This window comes from Panthera uncia, unplaced genomic scaffold, assembly GCF_023721935.1.
Source record: "Panthera uncia isolate 11264 unplaced genomic scaffold, Puncia_PCG_1.0 HiC_scaffold_326, whole genome shotgun sequence".
NCBI classification, from domain to species: domain Eukaryota; kingdom Metazoa; phylum Chordata; class Mammalia; order Carnivora; family Felidae; genus Panthera; species Panthera uncia.
Genome location: NW_026059458.1, coordinates 25,949 through 47,798, shown reverse-complemented (window position 1 = coordinate 47,798; position 21,850 = coordinate 25,949). Strand labels below are relative to the sequence as shown.

At 47.4% G+C, this 21,850-nt stretch overlaps 1 protein-coding gene and 1 non-coding gene across 2 annotated transcripts in view; one reads left to right on the top strand and one right to left on the bottom strand.

Annotated features, from left to right (window-relative positions):
- Window positions 1-9,570: 9,570 nt before the first annotated feature.
- On the bottom strand, window positions 9,571-9,674 carry LOC125917950 (U6 spliceosomal RNA). The gene has a single exon (XR_007456339.1). It is a non-coding gene; the product is annotated as a U6 spliceosomal RNA (small nuclear RNA).
- A 2,837-nt stretch (window positions 9,675-12,511) lies between these two features.
- LOC125917949 (SH3 domain and tetratricopeptide repeat-containing protein 2) overlaps window positions 12,512-21,850 on the top strand; it is a 34,303-nt gene continuing 24,964 nt past the window's right edge. The window contains exons 1-2 of the mRNA XM_049624015.1: window positions 12,512-12,687; window positions 21,275-21,373. Coding sequence (XP_049479972.1) covers window positions 12,636-12,687; window positions 21,275-21,373 — 151 coding nt within the window. The 5' untranslated portion in view covers window positions 12,512-12,635. The remainder of the gene's footprint in view (window positions 12,688-21,274; window positions 21,374-21,850) is intronic.

Here is a 21,850-nt window from a genome sequence, read left to right as displayed (position 1 = left end):
AGCTGCTGAGATTTTGATAGAGATTACATTGAATATCTAGATTAGTCTGGGGAGTCTTGCCATCTTAATAGTATTAAATCTTCCAAATCCATGAACATGAAATGTTTTCCTTCACTGAGATCTATAATTTATTTCAATGATGTTTTGTAGCTCCCAGAGTATAGGTTTTGCCCTTCTTTTGTTGAACATATTTCTAAGTATTTTATTATTTTTGATGCTATTGTAAATTGAATTGTTTTCTTAATTTCATTTTTGGATTGTTCATCGTTAATGCAGAGAAAAAAATTGATGTTTGTATATTGTTCTTATATCCTGCAACCTTGCTAAACTCCTCTATTCTAATGGTTTTTAAAAATTGGATTCCTTATGATTTTTGACCTGTAAGATCATGTCACTTTAGAGTGGGGATAGTTTCCAACTTAAACACTTTTCATTTCATTTTTTTTTCACCCCATTTGCCTTTAAGTACTCCAATCTTCCAACCTCACTTATCACCTGGGGGGTGAAAAGGCAGTCCAGTTCTGTATCGTCAGGTGCCGTCTCTCCTTCTGCCATCCCCTCTGAGTCTGGGCTGTAGAATGTGGCTTTGAAAGCAAGTGGACTAGTAGGCCCTGGTCAGAGCAGGAAGGAGCAGAGGGTAGTGGGGAGGATGGGAGGGCACGAGCACCCCATCCTGCAGCTCCCTCAGACCCAAATGCCTGGTAGGAGCAGGGCTGGAGCCCCAGCTCATGTACACCCCAGACTACGCCCACGGCTGGAGAGCCCAAACAGGGCGTGGAGCACAGAGAGGCAGGGCAGGGGCAGCACCCAGGGCTGGGGCTCTGCAGGGCAGCGTATCCTGCCCAGGCTCGAAACAGTGACAGGCCTCAGGATCCATCTTTTTGCCAGTGTCAGGAGCCAAAGGCCCCTGCCTGAGCCCCTGCGACTGGTTCATGAATCCCGGTCCTCTTCTAGAGTCTTGTATTCCAAGATGAGCAAAATGAAATAGGGGAGTTCGACCTCCCCGGTGCAGGCCCACGGGGCGGCTGCACTGGGTGGGAGTCCGGGTCTGGGGGCACGGCTGCTAGCTGCTGCCACCTGCTGGACACGCCTGTGCATGTCCAGGCTGAGCGGTGCCTGGGTTTCTTCCTGGGTCTTGGGGTGTAATGCAGGGATGGAAGTGTCCTTTGTGTCCTGGGACCAACAAGGGGGTGTTTGAGCACTTGTTTGCTTTTCCTTGGTGCTGAGGCCTAGGGGCTAGACAATGATAGGAAAATAAACCCATCGCTGGGAGCGGCGTGGTATGGTAGAGTCTTGAGCAACGCCTTCCTCCAGTGTAGAAGGTGGTCGTTGGACAAGTTGGGGATATGAGGGATTTCTCAAGCCCATTAGCTTATGTGCCTGCATTTTCTGCCGCTTTACTTACCCCCTTCCACCTCCATTGCCAGTTGATTTGTTGCTTGTTCTCTCTCTCCTCCAATGGAAAGTTCGCTAGCTCCATGAAAGAATATACCCTGTCTGTTCACTGTACCCCTGTGCTACTCGCCCCCCCCCCAACCTGGATGTGAGCCTGCTTGTAACCCGTGCTTAATCGGTATCTTTTGAATGAAACACTCAACTGATGCTCAGGATCGCTTCCACTCTGGGGTTCTGTAAATGCAGATTGCCTTATTCTTTGCCAAACGCAAAAACTAGGCAAACTCAGTGGTGCCCGGTCAACAGCCTGGCTCTGGATTCCGTCTGCTGGGATCGGAGTCCCAACTCTACCACTTGCCAGCTCTGTGACCTTTGGAAATTTACTCAGCTTCCCAGACCTTCAAATTCTTCATCTTTAGATGGCGATAATGATGGCACCTACCTGTCTGGGTGGTTGTGTGTGTTTAATGAGTAAATCCGTTAAAATACTAGGTGTAGTGCGTCCATATGAAGCGGTCCATGTTCTTTCACTGCCGTTATCATCATTCACCTACATCTACCCATACGACAAGCCCATCCTCTCTCTTCTCACGCAGCCCTGCTGGACCTTCCCACAGTTTGTTCCTGACAGCGTTTCCCTGCCTGGGAATGTGGGGTGAGCTCTGTTGCCACGAGGATTTCAGGGTGTGGTCCTTCCTCTGGGCCAATTACAACGATGCTAAATGAGGCTGGCCTGTGTCCCTGTTTCCATCTCCTTGCGGGGAAGTACGCAGATAAAGACCAGGAGAACAGGCTTCAGGCTTTCCTGCCCCGTCTCCATGCCTTCTCTTGCAAAGGCAGTAAGAATTTAAGCCTGCCTCTTCATTTCACAATCTCGTGAGGGTCTGACTGCAAGTGCTTTCAAAGCAGCGTGACTTCACATTTGAAGGCGACGTGCTTCTGTTTCCTTTCCCTTTATTCCAGGCTGCGATTAATCTCCCTCCAGTTGTGTGGACTCAGTTTAAAGAAACACATTCCGTGCTTCCCAGCACCTCACAATTAACAAAACGCTTCCAAGGATCTTTCTAATTTTCTCCTCGCAACCACTTTGTCAAGCCCTGGAGGTAGGAGTGACCTTCCCACTTGATAGCGGATGCACCCCACCCTCGAACCATCTGCTGAGAGGCTGAGCAGAGGCAGCATCAGACTTGAATGTGTCTAGAATCCTTTTCACCTTGCCCAGCTGGGTGCTGGCTTTTAGGAGAGACCGTTGAACCCTAGACCGTCGAAAAGTCTCGAATAACTTCTATTGGGAAAACAGTCTTCTTTCTCCCTGCATAATTATGAGGACATGAAGAAAAGGTTAATAGAAATAAAAATCTACACCCATGAGGATGTTCACAACAATTGGTGGCCACCAGGAAGGTGTGGGAGGAAGCCACGGGGCTCTGCTGGGAAAGTCGTCAGAGGAGAAGTACCTTGGCTCGTTCCTCTCAGGGAATGGAATCGAGATCTGGGGAAGCAGAGGATCCCTTTGTTTAGAAATTTGTTTTGAACTTTGTTTCGATTCCAGGAAGCGAGACTAAAAACTCTCACCTAGAAACAGGAAAATGTTAGAAATCCACGTGGCTCAGCCATTGGGACTCGCTTGCTCTGCCTCTAGCGAGAGGAAAGAGGAACCCTTTCGGGGCTGGCTTTACCCATGGCTGTGGCCTCACCTTTCACAGGCTGCTGCCAGGGCTGTCCTCACAAAGTCTCTTCCACAAGAGTTACAATTTCTTTTTAACGTTTATATATTTTTGAAGGAGAGAGAGAGAGACACACACACAGAACATGAGCGGGGGAGGGGCAGAGAGAGGGGGAGACACAGAATCCGAAGCAGGCTCCAGGCTCTGGACTGTCAGCACAGAGCCCAATGCGGGGCTCGAACTCACAAACTGCGAGATCGTGACCTGAGCCGAAGTCGGAAGCTTAATCGACTGAGCTACCCAGGCGCCCCATTTTTTAATCTTTTTAAACATTCATTTTTGAGAGATAGAGAGACAGAGTGTGAGTGCGGGAGGGGCAGAGAGAGAGGGAGACACAGAAGAGACACAGAGAGAGAGGGAGACACAGCTCCAGGCCCTGGGCTGTCAGCACAGAGCCCAATGTGGGGCTCGATCTCATGGACTGTGAGATCATGACCTGAGCCAAAGTTGGATGCTTAACCGACTGAGCCACCCAGGTGCCCCGAGAGTTCCAATCTTTTCAACCCAAAGCTACAGTCACAAGTCAAGTGCAACAGGCCAGGTCAAGAGATGTCATTCTCACAACGTGGGCTAAGTCCCAGGCAGAGAGAGAAGCAGTGAGCAAATGAGTATATATGATAACGTATATAATATGATCCTATATAGGATCATATGTGTGTATATAATCTTCCTTACAGAAATGGGATCGCATATACACATGTCTAGGATGTAGAGCCAAAGTTCATGGGATACTGCAAAGGGCCTGTGGTTGCCTTCAAGGGAGGGCGCTGGGCTTTGGTTAGGAGCAAAGTGGTTTGAAGGTGGTGTCGACTTTTCCAGATATATAGGACTGTCACTGTGATGACACCGTTTCAAACTGAATAGGTGGCCTTCCTGCGGATCAGTACTTTCCTCACCACCCTCTACATGGGCTCCGTTTCACCCTCCACCACTATAAACGCCATCTCTGAAATTCTCCGCTGCAGGCTCCGCCTTTTCGCTTTCCCGCTCCCTGAAATCGCCCCCAGCTGCTGGATTTTTTCCGTATGACCTCGGGACACGGGGATTTCTTATCCCCTTTCATCCCCCTTGGCCTCCTCATCCAGCCTGACTCCAAGGTGGCCCATTTCAGTGACCCTCTCACCAGCCCCCTGACACCCCTGCTTTGCCGGCTCTGAACTGTTGTGTGCTGTCCCTGCTCTGTCCTGAGGCTTCTGGAAGAGAGACATACACTGTCATGACTGGGCCCCTGCAGACTTTTAACAGCCGCCCCGCCTGCCCCTCACTGGGCCCAGCAGCCCTCTCATTCCTTGGCAATCGGCGTCTCACTATGCTACCCCCGTGGGCCCCTTTATTCTCCTCCTCCCTGGTTATACTGGGGCCTTCACCCACGGGCTACTCCAAATGCACAGCTCATTCCTCCGTACTCTCATGCCACCTCAGAGGAACGCCGTGCACACTTTCAAGGCCATCCCAGTTCTCCTCCTTCTGGACTCTTTTTTTTTTTCTTTAAAGTTTTAAATGTTTTATTTATTTTTTGAGAGAGAGACAGAGTGCAGGTGGGAGAGGGGCAGAGAAGAGGGAGACACAGAATTGGAAGCAGGCTCCAGGCTCCGAGCTGTCAGCACAAAGCCTGGCTCGAACCCATGAACTGTGAGATCAGGACCTGAGCCGAAGTCGGTTGCTTCACTGACCGAGCCACCCAGGCGCCCCCCGCCCCCCTTCTGGACTCTTCTACATCAGTGTTCTTCTTCCTTCTGCATCTTTAGTCTACTCCTCTCTAGTCCTATTGGTGTGACGCAGAGCTCTATTCTGGGCTTAGTTTGATTAAATAGCTGCTTTCCCCCCAGTGCCTGAGGAAACAGAAGGCATGTGTGGTGCATGTTGTGGAGTCTGCCTGGATCCCCACCTATCACGACTGGCCCGCTCCATCCTCCAGTGGCTGGCGGCTTTCGTGGTTGACAGCTCTCAGCTGAGTCCCTCTCTGGAGCTTGCCTAGAACGGAAGAGTGCCTTCTCCAGTTCATACCCTCCCTCCCCACGCCCCGGGTCAGCCTGCCCTCAATGACTGGCCATTACGAGGATGTAGCTGGTCCAGTGACTAGTCATTATCAGGTACCCTTGTCCCAGGAAGACTCTGCAGGGCCTGCCTACTCCCGAGCTCCCTGCAGGAACCCGCCGAGGACTCTGTTGCGTGTGCTTCACAGGCCACTCCATCCTCTGCCTGGTCCTGTTTTTCCCCCCCCCCCCCCCCCCCCCCCCCCCCCCAGGGATCCTGTGAGCAGAACGCCATACGCTTCCTGCCTGCGAATCTTCTTCTCAGAGTCTGCCTCTTGGGCACTGACCTGCTGCAGCAGGCTTTTCAAATTGGGGGAGGAAGAATCGATGTGCAGATTGGTTTCATCTGCTTGGAACATAGAGCCCAGCCTGAGAAAATTAAGCTCCTGGGTTCAGTCCAAGCTACGTTTGGATTACGTAGCTTAAAACAAACTCAGTTGTGCCAATACAAGTTGCGAGAGATTCGGTCAGGCAGCTGTTTGGAAAACAACTAAGAGTTTCCATGATTTTTTAGTTCATCCGTTCATTCATTCATTCATTCACTCATTCACTTAAGAGTGCCTATCCCATGCCAGGCACCGTGTTGCACGGTGGGAAGGGGGCAGCAGGAACGTGAACACTCCGATTTAGGACTACAATCTCCAAAGTAAATAAACAGGGGGCAGAAATAGGAATAAAAGGAATAGGTGGGCAGACGCCTGGGGAGTCAGAGGTGAGGAACTGAGGGGTCCGTGGGGTCGTGCTCCCATCCCGTGCTAAGTGAAGTCTCCAGACTTTGAAGGACCAGCTGCGGGGGAGTTCTGACTGCCTCGACTCTCCAAGTGTGGTCCAAAGAGCAGCACACAGGCACCGCAGGCAAGCCCCACTGGAACTTCTCACCCCTTCGTGGACCCAGGATCAGGACCTGCATCTTGCCAGTTCCCAGGTGTTTTCGTTTCCTCTGGCTGCTGTAACAAATGATGAACTTAGGGGCTTCAAATAACACAGCTTTCTAGTCTCAGAGTTCTGGAGGTCGGAAGTCCGAAGCGGGTCTCCCCGGGCTAAAATCAGGGCCGTGTTCCTCTTGGAAGTTCTAGGGGAGAATCCGTCCCGTGTCTTTTGGCTTCCCACATTCCCCGTCTCGTGGCCCCATCTTCCATCTACAACCAGCATGGCAGCAGTATCTTTAAATTGCTTTCTCTGATTCTGACCTCTGGCTTCTGGGTTTCTTGTCACATCTTCTTCTGAGTCTGACCTTCGTACTTCCCTTGTGATTACATCTGGTCAACCCAAACAACGTCCCTTCCTCAAATTCCTTAACTTAAACCTATCCACCAAGTCCCTCTAGCCACGTAAGGTAACATAGTCACAGGTTCTGGGGACTAAGACATCTTTGGGGGGCGTTATTCTTCCCAGATGCCAGATCATTAATGTCCATATTCCAGTATAAGAAGCCCTGGTCCATTGTATGTAAATGGTTTCCTTTCCTGCTTTCCCTGGATGTTCACGTATTGTTGAAACCTTTTAAGTGAAGTGCATGTATGATAAATTTGTTTTGCTTGTTTGCTCAACCTCTGGGCATATGTGGTTCTGTGGAGGTTAAGATTATTCTGATCTTTATTACTGCACAGATGTTGCTTGAGGGAGGGGTTGGGGGTTGGGATGCTGTGGATACGTGTCTGGTTTATATCCTCCCGGCTGTCTTAAGTGGTGAAGCCTCCAGTATGTGCTGCTGCTGGCTGGAATGTTTGAGAAAAGCCATCTCTATGAATTGCTAGCTGCAAGACCTTGGAGAAGTCACCTGACTTCGCTCACACAACCCTTTCATTGCTTATAAAATGGCGCGTCCAACTGCTGTGTTATTAAGATTGAGGATTTAATCAATAGAGAACCCCTGAACAACTGTAAGTCTTTTTTTTTTTTTTTGGTTATTTATGGATGCTGAAGCTTGCAGATGAAAGGGACCCTCTTGCAGTCTTTTCATTGGAAGAGCTAGACTTCCTGCATGTGCTGCCCCCTTGTGGTTAAGGCTTTTAATTAACTTTGGTGTATATCAGAGATGAAGAGGAGACCTGAGGGGACATTTAGATCCCTGAAATTTACACTTGGGCCTGTCCCTTATCCCTGCAAAAGAAACCCCTGGAGAATTATTTGCTGACATCCGAATGCACATCAGAATTACCTGGAATGGGTCTAGTCAGAGATTCTGATTCACTAGGGCTGGGTAAGATCTAGGCATCTGAATTTTGATAAATCTCTCTAAATGCATAGAATATGAGCTACCCTTATGACTCCTTTTGGCTGATGTAAGCTTGGGTTCTATTAACAGAAGTACAATACATGAAACAAAGGAGGGGACAGGGCCTCAGAGCTGTGTACAGAATACGCAGCTGTCCTAGACAGCTGGCTGGAGATCTGGGGACTCCACTTCCAAAGGAACTTGAACAAAGTCATCACGGGAACAAGACCCGAATGGGTGGGGACCCAAAGCAACATTACATAAGGAATGCAAGGAAAGCACCAAAGGAAAAATGGCTGACTTTTCCAAGGTCACCCAATGAAATTTATCAATGAAAACACCTAGATGGGTACCTGGGTGGCTCAGTCCATTAAGGGTCTGGCTCTTGATTTCAGCTCAGGTCATGATCTCACCGTTTGTGGGATCAAGCCACAGCATGGAGCCTGCTTGGCTCTCTCTCTCTCTCTCTCTCTGTGCCTCTCCTCTGCTCATGCATGCACACACCCTCTCTAAAACAAAACCCCAAACCCAAAACAAAACACCTAGAAAAGGAAAGAGACACACATTTCCTTTTTTTTATTTTAATTTTTTTCTTGACACAGAGAGAGCACATGCACACATGTGCATGTGCTCAAGCATAAGTGGGGGAGGGGCAGAGAGAGAAGGAGAGAGAATCTCAAGCAGGCTCCACACTCAGCTTGGAGCCTGACTGGGGCTTGATCTCACGACTGTGAAATCATGCTCTGAGTCAAAATCAAGAGTCGGGTGCTTAACCGACCGAGTCACCCAGGTGCCCCTCCTTTTGCTTGCAACAGATTCGCTAGATCACAAAGGCCAACTATCATAATGACAAAAACGGTTGACCGTGGGATTTCATTCTTCTTTCTTAAGTAAACTGCTTGCAAAATTCGTGTCTATCGAAAATGTCGGCAAGCCAAGGAGTAAGGAGAGAAATACAGCAAGGGTGGCTAGGCTGGATGCCTTTGTCTGAGGTAATGAAAGGAGTCTTCCCGATGATCTGAAGACAGCAAGACCTAGTTTCACTTGGATGCATTTCCTTGTAGACTTTCTAATTGGAACTCTGAGATTTTGTCTCTATCACGGCTGATAGGCACATTCTACTCACCAACGATGCCCCTTCCTCCTCAGAGTCTAGACGCACGGAAAACATGCCAAACACTAGCGTAACAGTGATCATGCACACACACGTGCACGTGCAAGATTTGCACAAGTAAACAACCCACCTATAAATCCCGTTTTAAGTCCTCACAACCGTTTTACGAGGGAGAACTTTTTTGTGATCTCTATGTAACTATTACTATCGTTGTTATTGAGAAAGGAGGGACTATGCCAAACAATATACAACTTGAAAATGGCAGAGCCAGGATTCGAACTTTGGTCTTCTGACCACAAAGCGAATGCCCAAACTGACCTCTGAGAGGTACGAACACACCGGAGTGGAGGCTGTCCTAACAAGCTGCCCAAACTGGGTGGCTTAACACAACAGAAATGTTATCGTCTCATAGTTCTGAGGGCTGGAAGTCCCAAATCAAGGGGTCTGTGTGGCTATGCCCCCTCTGAAGCCTGCAGGGAGAATCGTCCCTTGCCTCTTTCTGGCCTCTGGTGGTTTGTTGGCAAATCCCGGGTGGTACTGGGCTTGTGGATGCGTAACTCTACTCCCCTCGTTGTTGCAGACGCTTCTGCTTGTGATGTGTTCATGGGGTGTTCTTTTTATAAGGACACCAGTCATATTGACTTAGGGGCCGACCCTACTCCAGAATGAACTCAACTTAAATCATTATATCTACAACAATCCTAATTTGAAATAAAGTCACATTCTGAGGCACTGGGGGGTTAAGTCTGCAGTATATCATTTTTTGGAGGGGACGGAATGCCACCCTTGACACAGCCTTTTGGTTTTTCTCTTGAATTATATAGTTCCCAAGTGTATATCTTATTATCCCGACTAGATTGTAAGTTTCCCGAGGGAAACAAATTCAGTTTTACCTCAGAAGGGTCCAACTGGCTGCTCGTGGGTTGGATTTGGCTGGCAGCCATGTTTGTCTGCTCCAAAGTGCTGGCCTATGCACGGTGCTTTGGAAGATTTTCTGACTTGGTTTGGGAACGCTAATTTTTTTAATACTTACAGTGTTATATCAGTTTCCAGTGAACTACATAATGATTCAACGATCCCACGCAATCCTCAAAACACGCGAATTTGTGTGTCATCCTTGCATAGGGGCCATGCCAATCTCTGTATCCTTCCAATTTTAGTACATGGGCTGCTGAAGCAAGCCTGGTTTGTGACCATTAAAAAGTTTGGGAACTTCACCTGACAATCTCGATGTCTGGTTTCCATGACAAATCAGAATGTCTGGCCATACGCCAGAGGAACATGGCACCTCACTCCTCATTGCCTGGAGCCTAGCAGGGGCTTCTTAGATGGGGCAGTGCCTTTTCTCACACCACAGATATATTTATACCTTATTGATTCTGCTTCTCCGGAGAACCTTGGTTAATATACTCTTCACTCTGAAATACACGTCTAATTCCTAAGCTTCTCTTACCCTGTCACTCTGGTTCCAGCCATCATTATCTCTCTCCTGGATGTTATAATTGCTGCATACCTGGAATCCCAGCTCTAGCCTGTTTTTCAAGGAGAAGCCAGGGTGACCCTTTAAAAGCATAAGTCCATCATGAGACTCCTCTATTTAGTATCCTCCATTGTCTCCCATGTCACTCGCAGGAGAAGCTTAAGTCCTTTGATGGCCTTCAATGTCCTATGCAATCTGGCCTCCAGCTGCTTTCTCTAACCTCATCTCTATACCCTGCCCTGCCTCATGGACTCCGACCACACAGACTTTTCCTTTCACTTGCCACCCATGTCCAGCCTCAGGGCCTTTGCACCTGCTGCTCTCTCTGTCTGGAAAGCCCTTTGTTCAGGTTCATTCATTTGAGTTACCCAGACACAGAAGACCGCTAGTTTCTTGCATCTCAAGAGAAGCAATGACTGTTTCCAGAATGGACTTGCCAAAATGTGTGTCTCAGCTACCTGCCACAGGGTGTCATCTGGGACAGACGGGCTTCCTTTGGTTAGTCTTGGTCATTTACAATTTCTGATCACTGTTGTTGCACTTGTGTAAGAATGGCATGTAGGCAAGTCGAGGAGAAATGATAAGTCTGAGCATTTGTCGTCATGTGCAAGTTAAACCATGGTTTCTTTTCACTGTCTGATTCTCATGTACCTCCCAAAGTTTGAGTGACAACTTTCTTTTTTTCTTAATTTTTTTTTTAATCTTTATTTTTGAAAGAGAGAGAGAGACAGAGTGCGAGTAGGGGAGGAACAGAGAGAGGGAGACACAGAATCCAAAGCAGGCGTCAGGCTCCGAGCTGTCAGCACAAAACCCGATGCGGGGCTCAAACTCAGAAACCGTGAGATCACGACCTGAACTGAAGTCAGATGCTTAACCGACTGAGCCACTCAGGCGCCCCTTGAGTGACAACTTTCTAAAGAAACTCTTATTCTTTTATCTTAGGCCCAAGAGAACACTGCTAAAACGCTAAAACACTGCTTTGATGAAGGAGAAGGCATGGGACATTATGGGAAGTGGATACTTTACACAAATGTGCACAGAGACAACATGCCCCACGGTAGCACTGTGATCCGAGAGACCCTGTCCCTCTGGCCTCCCTGCCCCCGCCTCAGCCCTCTTCTCTTGGGCCTTCTATCGTGGCCAGAAAGCTCTGAGGGTTCCCTATCAGATCATCTAATCATTTTTCATTGTAGTTGTGGAAGGAGCTCGTGTATTGGAGAAATGAAGCTCCTTAGCTGTGGAATCGATTAGATCTGGCTCCAGTCCTGAATCTCACATTCATAGATGGTGGGGCTTTGGACAAGTTATCCACCCCTCTTTATGAGTTTCCTCACTTACAGAAGAGAGCTGGTAGTGCCTACGTTATGGGGCTGCTACGGGATTTAAATGAGGTAATATATGGTGAGTGGCTGGTCCGTGGCAAAGTCAGTTGACTATGAGTCAAGATGAGTCAGCATTGAAACCGAAGCCCGACCCTGCCACCTGGGGCTGAGCTGATGTGTGCAGTAGATACTCGTGACCACACCAGTGAGACTGAGCCCCGGGCTAGCCTGCACACTGTCACCCCCGTGCCCCTCCCAGAATATAAACACGGCCAGGCCACCTCCCTCCTTAAAATGCTCGTGAGGCTGACCTCCCGCTCGGCCTGCACAGAGCCCGCACGCCAGTGGTTAGGATGCTGCCTCCTCTCGGCCGCACCTCCTCCTTCTTATGGTCACTCACCACTGAACATTGTGCGAGGCATTAAGAAAATAATAAGTAATTAGCAAGCCTTGGGCTTGGATGTTAGGTCAGTCGTGCCTCTGCCCATCTTGTTGACATTGAACCATATTTTTTCGGCCTCCTTGGGAAGATGTCATGGAAGGTTTTCTGTATTGTATCTGATTCTGTATCGGCTGCAAACTCTGCTTTGTCCCCAAAGGAAAAGAGGCTGGTCTGGTGGGAGCAGGTTTTTGTGCATACCTGTAACCTTACCATACCTGGTCCTCTGTCCTCTCATGTGTAAGGTGCTGGGCTCCATCAGGCGATTTCCCAGATTCCTCCTGACTTTAGGAGCAGGGGCTGGGGTTCTGCACGCACCCCCCTGCCCCCCGATGAGGGGTTGGCTCCCTGATGCTGCTGGAGCCGAAGTGAGACGCTGCGCCCACAGCTCCGGTGTCGCCCAGATCGCTCAGGGAGGTGTTTGCAGAGAGGGGCCGGGTGGGGATCACTTGCTCATTGGCAGGCAAGTCCGTGAGGGCCAAGGCAGTCAGGGGGAAAACAAGCACAGCAGCCTTGATTCCTGGGATGCTCCCTGCCCTCCTCCCCCACCCTGGCCACCCCCACAGGAACCAAACTGTGTATCTCAATCCTAGAATGTGAGGAATGTGCCAGAGCCTGCTAGGCATGGAGCAATCTGCAGAGAGGCAGGGAGGAGCTCTGTTCCCTGGTCAGAGGCCTGACAGAGCAAGGACTATGGGTCCTGAGGGCTGGGCTGCCCCTCCCACCCTCCCTGGGCCTCCTGCTGCAGCTGGATATCAAAGGCTGCTTTGTGCACTGAACTGGGTTTTGGTCCTTCTTGTGCCAGGGAGGAGGCGGGAGGAGGGACACCGTTGGGAGGCTGTCCCCTCCCAGCTCTTCTGGCTGGTGTTCCCAGGGACTTTGACCTGGGGACGATGATGCACACATGGGTGGCTGCTTCTGTATTCCTGGGGAGCCGAGTCTGTCCTGGGGCCCAGGTGAGTCTCCTGGGGGGCCCGGGCCCGTGGCTTGGCTGAGGTGGTTGGTCCAGTGAAGGCTCAGGGATCTGCTGGGTTGGGGAAGCTGCTTTTCCCAAGACGGGGAGATGGCCGTGCTTTCTGGCTCCCTCTCCTCCGTCCCTCATTCAGTATTTGCTGTTCGGGTTTTGTGAGAAAGGAGTTGAGCCTGGGAAGCTTCTACTTTTCCTGAAGGGCGAGGCTTTGAGCTCACTCTGTGGGGAGCCAGTGCTGCTCTTGGCTTGCAGGGTGTGACTAACCCCTTCCATCCTTTCTTCCCAGGATTCCCTAGGTCAGGAAGAAACCTCAGGCAGTGAGTCTCTGGGGCCCATGCGTGGTCACAAATTTGGCCTCCGTCCCACAACCCTATTTTCATCAGGGTCGCTGTTACCTGAGAAAAACAGGCAATTTCCTGCCTCCTACCTATTACAGAGTGATATATTTTTTTAAAGTTTGTTTATTTACTTTGAGAGAGAGAGAGAACTGGGGGGAGGGGCAGAGATAGATAAAGAGAGAGAGAGAGAGAGAGAGAGAGAGAGAGAGAGAGAGATTGAGAATTCCAAGCAGGCTCTGCACTGTCATGGCAGAGCCCAATGTGGGGCTCAAATTCACAAACTCGAGCTCATGATCTGAAGAGAAATCAAGAGTCAAACACTTAACCGACTGAGCCACCCAGGTGCCCCTGATTTCTTTCTTTCTTTTTCTTTCTCTCTCTCTTTCTTTCTTTCTTTCTTTCTTTCTTTCTTTCTTTCTCATTCTTTCTTTCTCTCTCTTTCTTTCTTTCTTTCTTTCTTTCTTTCTTTCTTTCTCATTCTTTCTCTCTCTTTCTTTCTTTCTCATTCTTTCTTTCTCTTTCTTTCTTTCTTTCTTTCTTTCTTTCTTTCTTTCCCTCTTTCTTCCCCCCCCCCCCTTTCTTGGTACATCTTGAGACGATGGAGAGTTGTTGCTCTGTGAAATTGTCAAGTCATCTGAGACTTGACATTAGGTGACCAACCATCCGAGTTTGCCTGGGCCCGAGGACTTTCTCAGGATGCAGTCAGTGCTAAAAGCAGGACAGTCCCAGGCAACCAGTGTGGTTAAGTCACCCTAACGCAAGCTTCTTGCTTCTTTTCAGAGCAAGGCCAAGGTGGGGCCCTGCCATCTGGGGTATGGCATTTATCAGGATGTGTGGCAGCTTTGTGGGAAGCTGGCAGAGTCAGGGAGGACTTACTTGGGAGATAAGAGAGCACCATGCCAAGGAATCATTCCTAACCCTTGTTAGGATTCCATGTCTTCCAGAAGTACCACGTGATTCCTTGGAAGGGGAGCCCAGGAGGACCCCGAGCCAAGGCAAACAAATTCCCAAATGATGCCCGTAGCACAAAAGACATGATCTTTAGCTGTGAAAACATTTTGTTTCTCCAGACTTCTAAGGTTTATAAACTGTTCGGATCCTTCCCCTAAGTCCTGCTGCCATTGTACCCCATGGGAACAGACAGTGAACAGAGTGTGGGGGCACAGGAAGGATCACTGGTCCACAAGCCAGTGATCTAGATCTGACTCAGCCTACCTTTAACTGGGCAGGCATCATCATGGTTAATCGCCTGGTCTTTGAGGCCAAAGCGTCCGGGTTCGATCTTGGTTCTTTGACTTGCCTTAGCAATTTACTCAACCTCTCTGTTTCAGTTTCCTTGTCTATAGGTTTATGATATAATTATGCATTCCCCATAGAGCTATGGTAGGGATTAAGCCTACATGTGAAACACTTAAACCGACCTGGCACACGGTTAATTAAGCACAAGAAATTAAGCACATATTAATTACATTTCTATGACCCTAACGTACCAAGCTCTCTCTCTAGGTCTTTGTTTGCTCATCTATAAGATGAGGCGTTGTAGGCTCGGCCTGCAAAGGAGCCCTAGGGAGCTCTGCTCCTGCTCTCCGACCCTCAGGTTCAGCTGGAGCAGCCCTGCCTCTGTCTGACACCCTGTCCTCAGCCCAAGATTTCAGGTACAAGAGTTCCGTGGCCCCAAACCAACCAACCAACCAACCAACCAACCGACCGACCGACACTGAAGAAAGCATCCTCAGAATTCTTACGACCTTATTGGCCAGTTATTTTATTGTTTCACCTGAATTGTGGCATCAGTAAGTGGTTGGGATCCTGAATCCACTAGTTCACCAAGAGTCAACCTGCTATTTACTTTATTGAGGCTTTTCGTGCCATTTTCCAAACTGTTTTCGGTGCTTGTCGGGGACTTTCCCTAGGGAGGATGATATGGCTGTTGTAAGTCTGAGGACTGTTGATATAAACATCGCCTTTTCGGCCCCCCTTGTATCCTGGAGACATGGAACAAGGTATGCGACACATCCTGGAGCGACTCTGTAGTTCTGTGACTTTGGGCGAGTCTCTTACACGCTTCAAACCTTAGTTTCCTATCTGTAACCTGGATCTAATGGTACTATCTATCATATGGAATTTTTGGTGAGGATTAAATCAGGTAACTCATCTCATGGGTTAAGTACAGGGGCTGGGTTCTGATAACCCCTCAGTAATTGTGGGCTGTTTTCTTGCTCACTAGAAAAGACTATTCCCACAACCCTTTTCCCTAACTCCTGGCTCCACAGTGGTCCTGTTTCTGGCTGCTTCTGCCATTACAGCTGTTTAAGGGGGAGCAAAGAGCAAGGGCCAACAGTCCTCAGGGTGAGGGAGGCAGGAAAGGAGAAGGCTCTTGGTAGCACTGAGCTCTGGACCGATGCCTCGCCGGCTTGCTGGGGTGTCACACAGTGAGGAGTGTTGGCTCTGGCGACCCCAGGTGATATGTATTCTCACACATGGGCTCCGCCTGAAGCGTCTGTTCCCTGTGACGTTTCTCATTTCCTCACAAAGATCTCCCGATTGCACATGCTGGTTCTGGTCAATTGCCGTCTTGTCTGACTTCCTGGACCCTTGGGTATTCTTGCCACAGTTTAATAAATTATAGTTGCTCCCTTAGGAGCCCAGAGCAAGTCATGTCAAAGTTCATCAATCTAAAAGCTTCTAGCACTGCCCCCTTATCTTCAACACATTCTTGAAGAAATTTGGCAGCCTTACACTCTGAAACGGAGGATGTGAGAGAGAACATTTGCCTACGTTGATCATTGGTGGTTTTAACTTTCAACATTTTTGGTAGACGTGAATCATGAGTATAATAATAGGAAATTGAGGGAGAATGCTGCCAATAGTAAATGATGCTTCGTATTTGAACTTTAAAAAGCTTGTGGGGCATTTCGAACTTACTCATAATAGAGAATATCGGAACAATAAACCGTCTAGCTTTAGCATGTTTTGAACATTATACCGTATTAGCTTCAGAATATCTTTATTTTATTCTCTTACTTAAAAAAGAAAACGTTGCAGACACAAGTAGGGTCCCCTGGTAGTTCTCTCCTAGTCGCATTTCCCTCCCCCCCTCTCTCCCTAAAGTTAATTACTTTCATTAATTCAGCGGTTTCGTGCTTTTAGTACATGTCCATGTACCCGTAATCGTTGCAAAGAATTTCTTCTGCAGATTTTGATACTTAAACAAGATGATAGCATCGTGCAACTTCTTTTTTCCCCTCTTCGTCAACATTAGGATTAGAGATATGTCTGTGGAGATAGATGTAGCTGTAGTTCTAATTTGACACTTGCCCCAACCAGGACAGACTAGGCTTCCATCATAAAGACTTCTGGTGCTGTGACTGTCAGGTCAAAGAAGGAAAAAGTACGTAGGTGGGGGGAAGAAAGCACGCAGGGCAACATTTGGTTCTTAAAGTCGGGGTGGTGGGTAAGAGCAAGGAGCAGAGAAGTAAGTGCAGATGCTTTTGTCCAGCAAGTTTCTGGAAGGGAGATGCTTCCAGATTAGAGACTTCAGAGCCCTGAATTCCCAGTTAGGGTTAAGGTAATGGTGGCAGCGAGGTCCGACCCCAGTGATCTGGATGGCCTCTGACTCTGCGGCTAACTCGCTATGTGACCTTGGTAAAATCACTGCTCCTCTTTGGGCCTTAGGTTCTCCACGGTAAAATGAGGAGTAGAACTACATCATCTCTCAGATCCCTCTATCTATTCGTTTTTCTATAATGATTGTCTCTCCCTTAGTTTTATCCTTCGTATTCAATTCGTCAAGATGCTTTCTCTTTCCTTACTTGAAAATACCACGTGATTCACTGTATTCCTTCACTTCTCATTTGCCAAGATCACAGTCCACAGTCTCACGCTTTATGTTCCCTATTGCCATTCAAGCTGGCCTCCCCGCCTTTTGCCTTTTCTTCTCCCTGTCCTTCTTGTGCTACCCCCCAAGGTAGAGTTTCCAATATTGTTTTGCCATCCCCAGGCTCAAGATTCCCTTCATGGCTCCTTATTGCTCGCTGTTTCTATTCTACATTTCTCTCCCTCTCCTACCTTTACCATATCTATCAATTTTAGCCCCATGATCACTGACTTCTCTGGTATGTAAAGACTGGTTTTTGCTCTCTCATGTGTATGCAAAGCTCATTCCCCCTTATCCTACTGATCTCTTTGCTGATAGCCTTGCTCCCCCCCACCCACCCCAATAAACCTAACAAGAGAATGAAAAAGAAACTGCAGACTTGGAAATAATACGTGAAAACCATGTATCTGATACTTGTATCCAGAACATAAAAAAAACCCTTTTATAACTCAGTGATAAGAAGGTAAATAACCTAATTAAATGGAGCAAAAAGTTTATAAAGATACTTTCATTCAGAAAATATATGGATGGTTGGGAACGCAAACTGGTGCAGCTACTCTAGAAAACAGTAGGGAGGTTCCTCAAAAAACTAAAAAGAGAACTACCCTACGACCCAACAATTGCACTACTAGGCATTTATCCAAGGGATACAGGTGTGCTGTTTCAAAGGGACACATGCACCCCCATGTTTATAGCAGCCCTCTCAACAATAGCCAAAATATGGAAAGAGCCCAAATGTCCATCGATGGATGAATGGATAAAGAAGATATGGTGTATATATACATACAATGGAGTATTACTTGGCAATCAAAAAGAATGAAATCTTGGGTGGGAAGGAGGGGACAGTGGGTGATGGGTACTGAGGAGGGCACATTTTGGGATGAGCACTGGGTGCTGTATGGAAACCAATTTGACAATAAACTTCATATATTGAAAAAAAAAGAGAATGAAATCTTGCCATCTGCAACTACGTGGATAGAACTGGAGGGCATTACGCTAAGTGAAATTAGTTGGAGAAAGACAAAAATCATATGACTTCACTCATGTGAGGACTTTAAGAGACAAAACAGATGAACATAAGGAAAGGGAAACAAAAATAATATAAAAACAAGGAGGGGTACAAAACAGAAGAGACTCATAAATATGGAGAACAAACTGAGGGTTACTGGAAGGGTTGTGGGAAGGGGGATGGGCTAAATGGGTAAGGGGCACTAAGGAATCTACTCCTGAAATTATTGTTGCACTATACGCTAACTAACTTGGATGTAAATTTTAAAAAATAAGATTAAAAAAATTGTTTGAAGCAAAAAAAAAATAAATAAAAAAAATAAAATCATGAATGGGGGAAAAAAGAAAAAGAAAATATATGGATGGCAAATAAGAACATAAAAATGTTCAACACCATTAGTTATTGAGGAAATGTAAATTGAAACAATGAGATAAAACTGCACACCTATGGAAAGGCTAAATTTAAAAAGAAGATAATATCAAATGTTGGTGAGGGTATGGAGGAACTGGAACTCTCTCACACTGCTGATAGGAATGCAAAATGGTGGCCATGAACTTACTCCTTCGAGATGGACTTACCTCACAGGCATTCATCATCCTTAGGCTGTTGTTTCTTTTCATGCAGTCTTACAATCAGGACAAAGCTTGCTGGAACCAGGTGTAAATGAGTAAATTTGACAATGTGGGGATGCTGGTGGTCAGTGAAGAACAAATTCCCATAGAGGGGCAACAACCACTGGGCTCCAGCTGACTGCTGTCACATGAGGGCCCTGAGCTACAGATCTTCCAGTTTTCAAAGCGAAGCCAAGCATCTAGGCTATGTAGAATATCCCAGTTTCTTTTTTTTTTTTTCAACGATCAATATATGTTTTACTTTATTTTATTTTTATTTATTTTTTTACACAATTTGTTGTCCAATTGGTTTCCATACAACACCCAGTGCTCATCCCAACAGGTGCCCTCCTCAATGCCCATCACCCACTTTCCCCTCTCCCCACCCCACCCCCCCATCCACCCTCAGTTTGTTCTCAGTATTTAAGAGTCTCTTATGGTTTGCCTCCTTCCCTCTCTGAGAGTATCCCAGTTTCTAAATGATGTCAAGGAATTCAAATTTAAACTTTAAAAAATTCACTGTTCTGGGGGTTGGGAGGAGGAAAAGAAAAGAGACGACCAAAAAAAGAACAAAAAAAGAAAAAAAGATGCTTGTGGGTTTGTTATAGCCTCTGGCCTCTAGTCAATCAGTTTTCAGCGTCTCAGAGTAGGGAAGCAGGCCACCACTCCAAGTGTTTTCCTGGGACCAGCAGGAGCTCCACTAGGGAGCACATTAGACAGGCAGAACCGTAGGCTTTCAACTTAGTTGAGACAGAATCTAAATTTTATCAATATCCCCAGGCAATTCATACACACATTCAAGTTTGAGAAGCACCAGTCTAGGTGTATGGTTCCCAACACTGGGCCCAATTAGAATCACTTGGAGAATTTAAAAGAATGTCTATGACTGGGCTGCACTAGGAAGCAAGTAAGTCAGCATTTCTGGAGATGTGGCCTAGGCACTGCTATTTTTAAAAACCCATCTGAGTGATTCAAGTGGGCAGTCAGAGTTGAGAAACACTAACTTAGATCAGTCTGACATTTATGAGTGGCAAAGTGAAGCCTCAGAAAATGGATGGGTGAAATGTCTTGCCCAAGGTCATTAGCTAGGGTGTGGGAGAATCTGATTTGTGCTCAACCTCTTATCTCACGATTCCCAAGCCTGTGGCTTTTTGCTACCGTTGCCTTTGGTTCCTGGGAGCAGAACCACAAAATAATCCTGTTCAACGATAGCTTGATAGCTCATGACTGCCAGCCTTCCAGCTAAGTTGCTTTCAGCACTGAATGCCTAACGAGATGGACTGGATGAAAGGCTGTGAGCTGACGGGCCCCTCCTTCTGCCTATTCAAACCCGAATCCATTTCATTCTCCCTATACATCACCCCCAAATGTGCTAACTGCTCCTGCTATGAAGAAATGGAAGGCCCTCCACCTGGGCCTCAAAATCTTGCTGCATAGGCATGGAGAGGAGGCCAAGACCCCTGGCAGCAGTGTGAGAATCTGGGTTCGGCACCAATCAGCAGTGAGTGGATGGAGTGTGATTGCTGGTCCCTTATCACTCTTGGGCTGCATCAGTAGAAGAACAGGTCCAGAATGGGAAGCTGGTAGGTCTCCTTGAGTCTGACCTAGCACAGTTTTACAGTTGAAGAAACTGGGAGAATTAACCTTGTGCCTCCCACAGAGTGGTTGAGCCAAGATTCCTAACCCCTCTTTCCAGGAGAAGGTAGTGCTCATAATATGCTGATCCCATGGGATAGTCCTTGAGCAGTTTCGTGGTCAAAGGAACAGAGTAACCACACAAGTAATGTGTCAATGAGTTCTCTTGTATTTTCGGGATACCACGAAGGAGGCCCACATTTCCCAGTGATACTTGTGAAATGTCCTTCTATTCTTTTATAACCATTGCCCCATGCTTTATGGCTGTATTCGCTTCTCTTTTCAACTCTCTGCCATCAAAATAGCCTCCTTCCTAACCCTAGCCTATGCCATGACCCTCTTTCTTCTCCTTTCACTCCAATTCTACAGCTGCGAAGATAGGAACATTTTGGAGATCTCATACAAGACTCTAGTGGGCAGTCTGGGGACCATCGTACATTTCAGGTCCATGACAACCATGCATGCTTCAGTCATCTCCCTAATGACACCACTCTGTCTTGCTCTGCTCTAACACTTCTGTGATCCACCCATGGACCTCAGATCTATAATGACCTTGAAGGCTCAACACAGAATGAGCATCTTCAGGGTACTCAGCCAGGGGACCCAGTCTGACGTGTGAGCACGAATCTGTTCTGTTTGTTTATTTAAAAAAAGTTTTTTTAAATGTTTATTTATTTTTGAGGCAGAGAGAGACAGAGCATGAGCAGGGGAGGGTCAGAGAGAGAGAGGGAGACACAGAATCTGAAGCAGGCTCCAGGCTCCGAGCTGTCAGCACAGAGCCCGACACGGGGCTCGAACTCACAGACCATGAGGTCATGACCTGAGCCGAAGTTGGAAGCTCAACCGACTGAGCCACCCAGGCGCCCTTGTTTATTTTAAATAAAACAGGGGCACCCAGGCGACTGCAGGATTGAGGGAGCATGTGTGACAGGTCTTTGATAACAGTTGAGTACTAAATAATTACAAGGTAATGGTGCAAGCAGTGAGAATTCTTCCATGCCACCAGCCCTGGAGAAAAAAATTGTCACTTGACAAGGACTTACAGTCCATGCTTCTATCTTGCTTACACCCACACAAATGATCTTTCACTTGCTCTCCTCCAGGTAAAGAAACTCCTTCCAAGGATCCAACCATATCGAGTGAGGTTATAACCTCATCTGAAGACAAGGAAAAATGTTTCCTGTCACAGAATATGACTCCAGGTATGTAAACCCTAAAGAGAAGCCCTATTTGTTGAAACAAATATTATCCATGTCGAATACCACAGTAACCTCCTTATGTCTCCCATCTGCAAGCTCCCTTCCTCTTATCCTTTCTAGGCACCACCACAAAATGCATCGTTGTGGGCATGGGCTTGACTATGACATTCACTTGCTCACAAATCTTCCGGTGCTCTCTCCATTGCCTGCAGGATTAAGTTAAAGCTTCTCAGACTGACACTCAAAGCTCTTCATGATCCAGCACGTATTAGGAGCTCCATATATGTTTGCTATACTAAAGAAAGTATATTATCATCAGGGACCTTTTTTGAGGGCAAATCGTGTGTCAAGCATGTGCTAAGTGATCGCGTCTCATTCTCACGTGCTCACCTCTAGGAGGTGCCGCCAAACTCCCCATTGCAAAGGTGGCAGAGTCCCAGAGAGAAAGGCAACTTCCCCACCACTGCAAAGCTAGTAGGT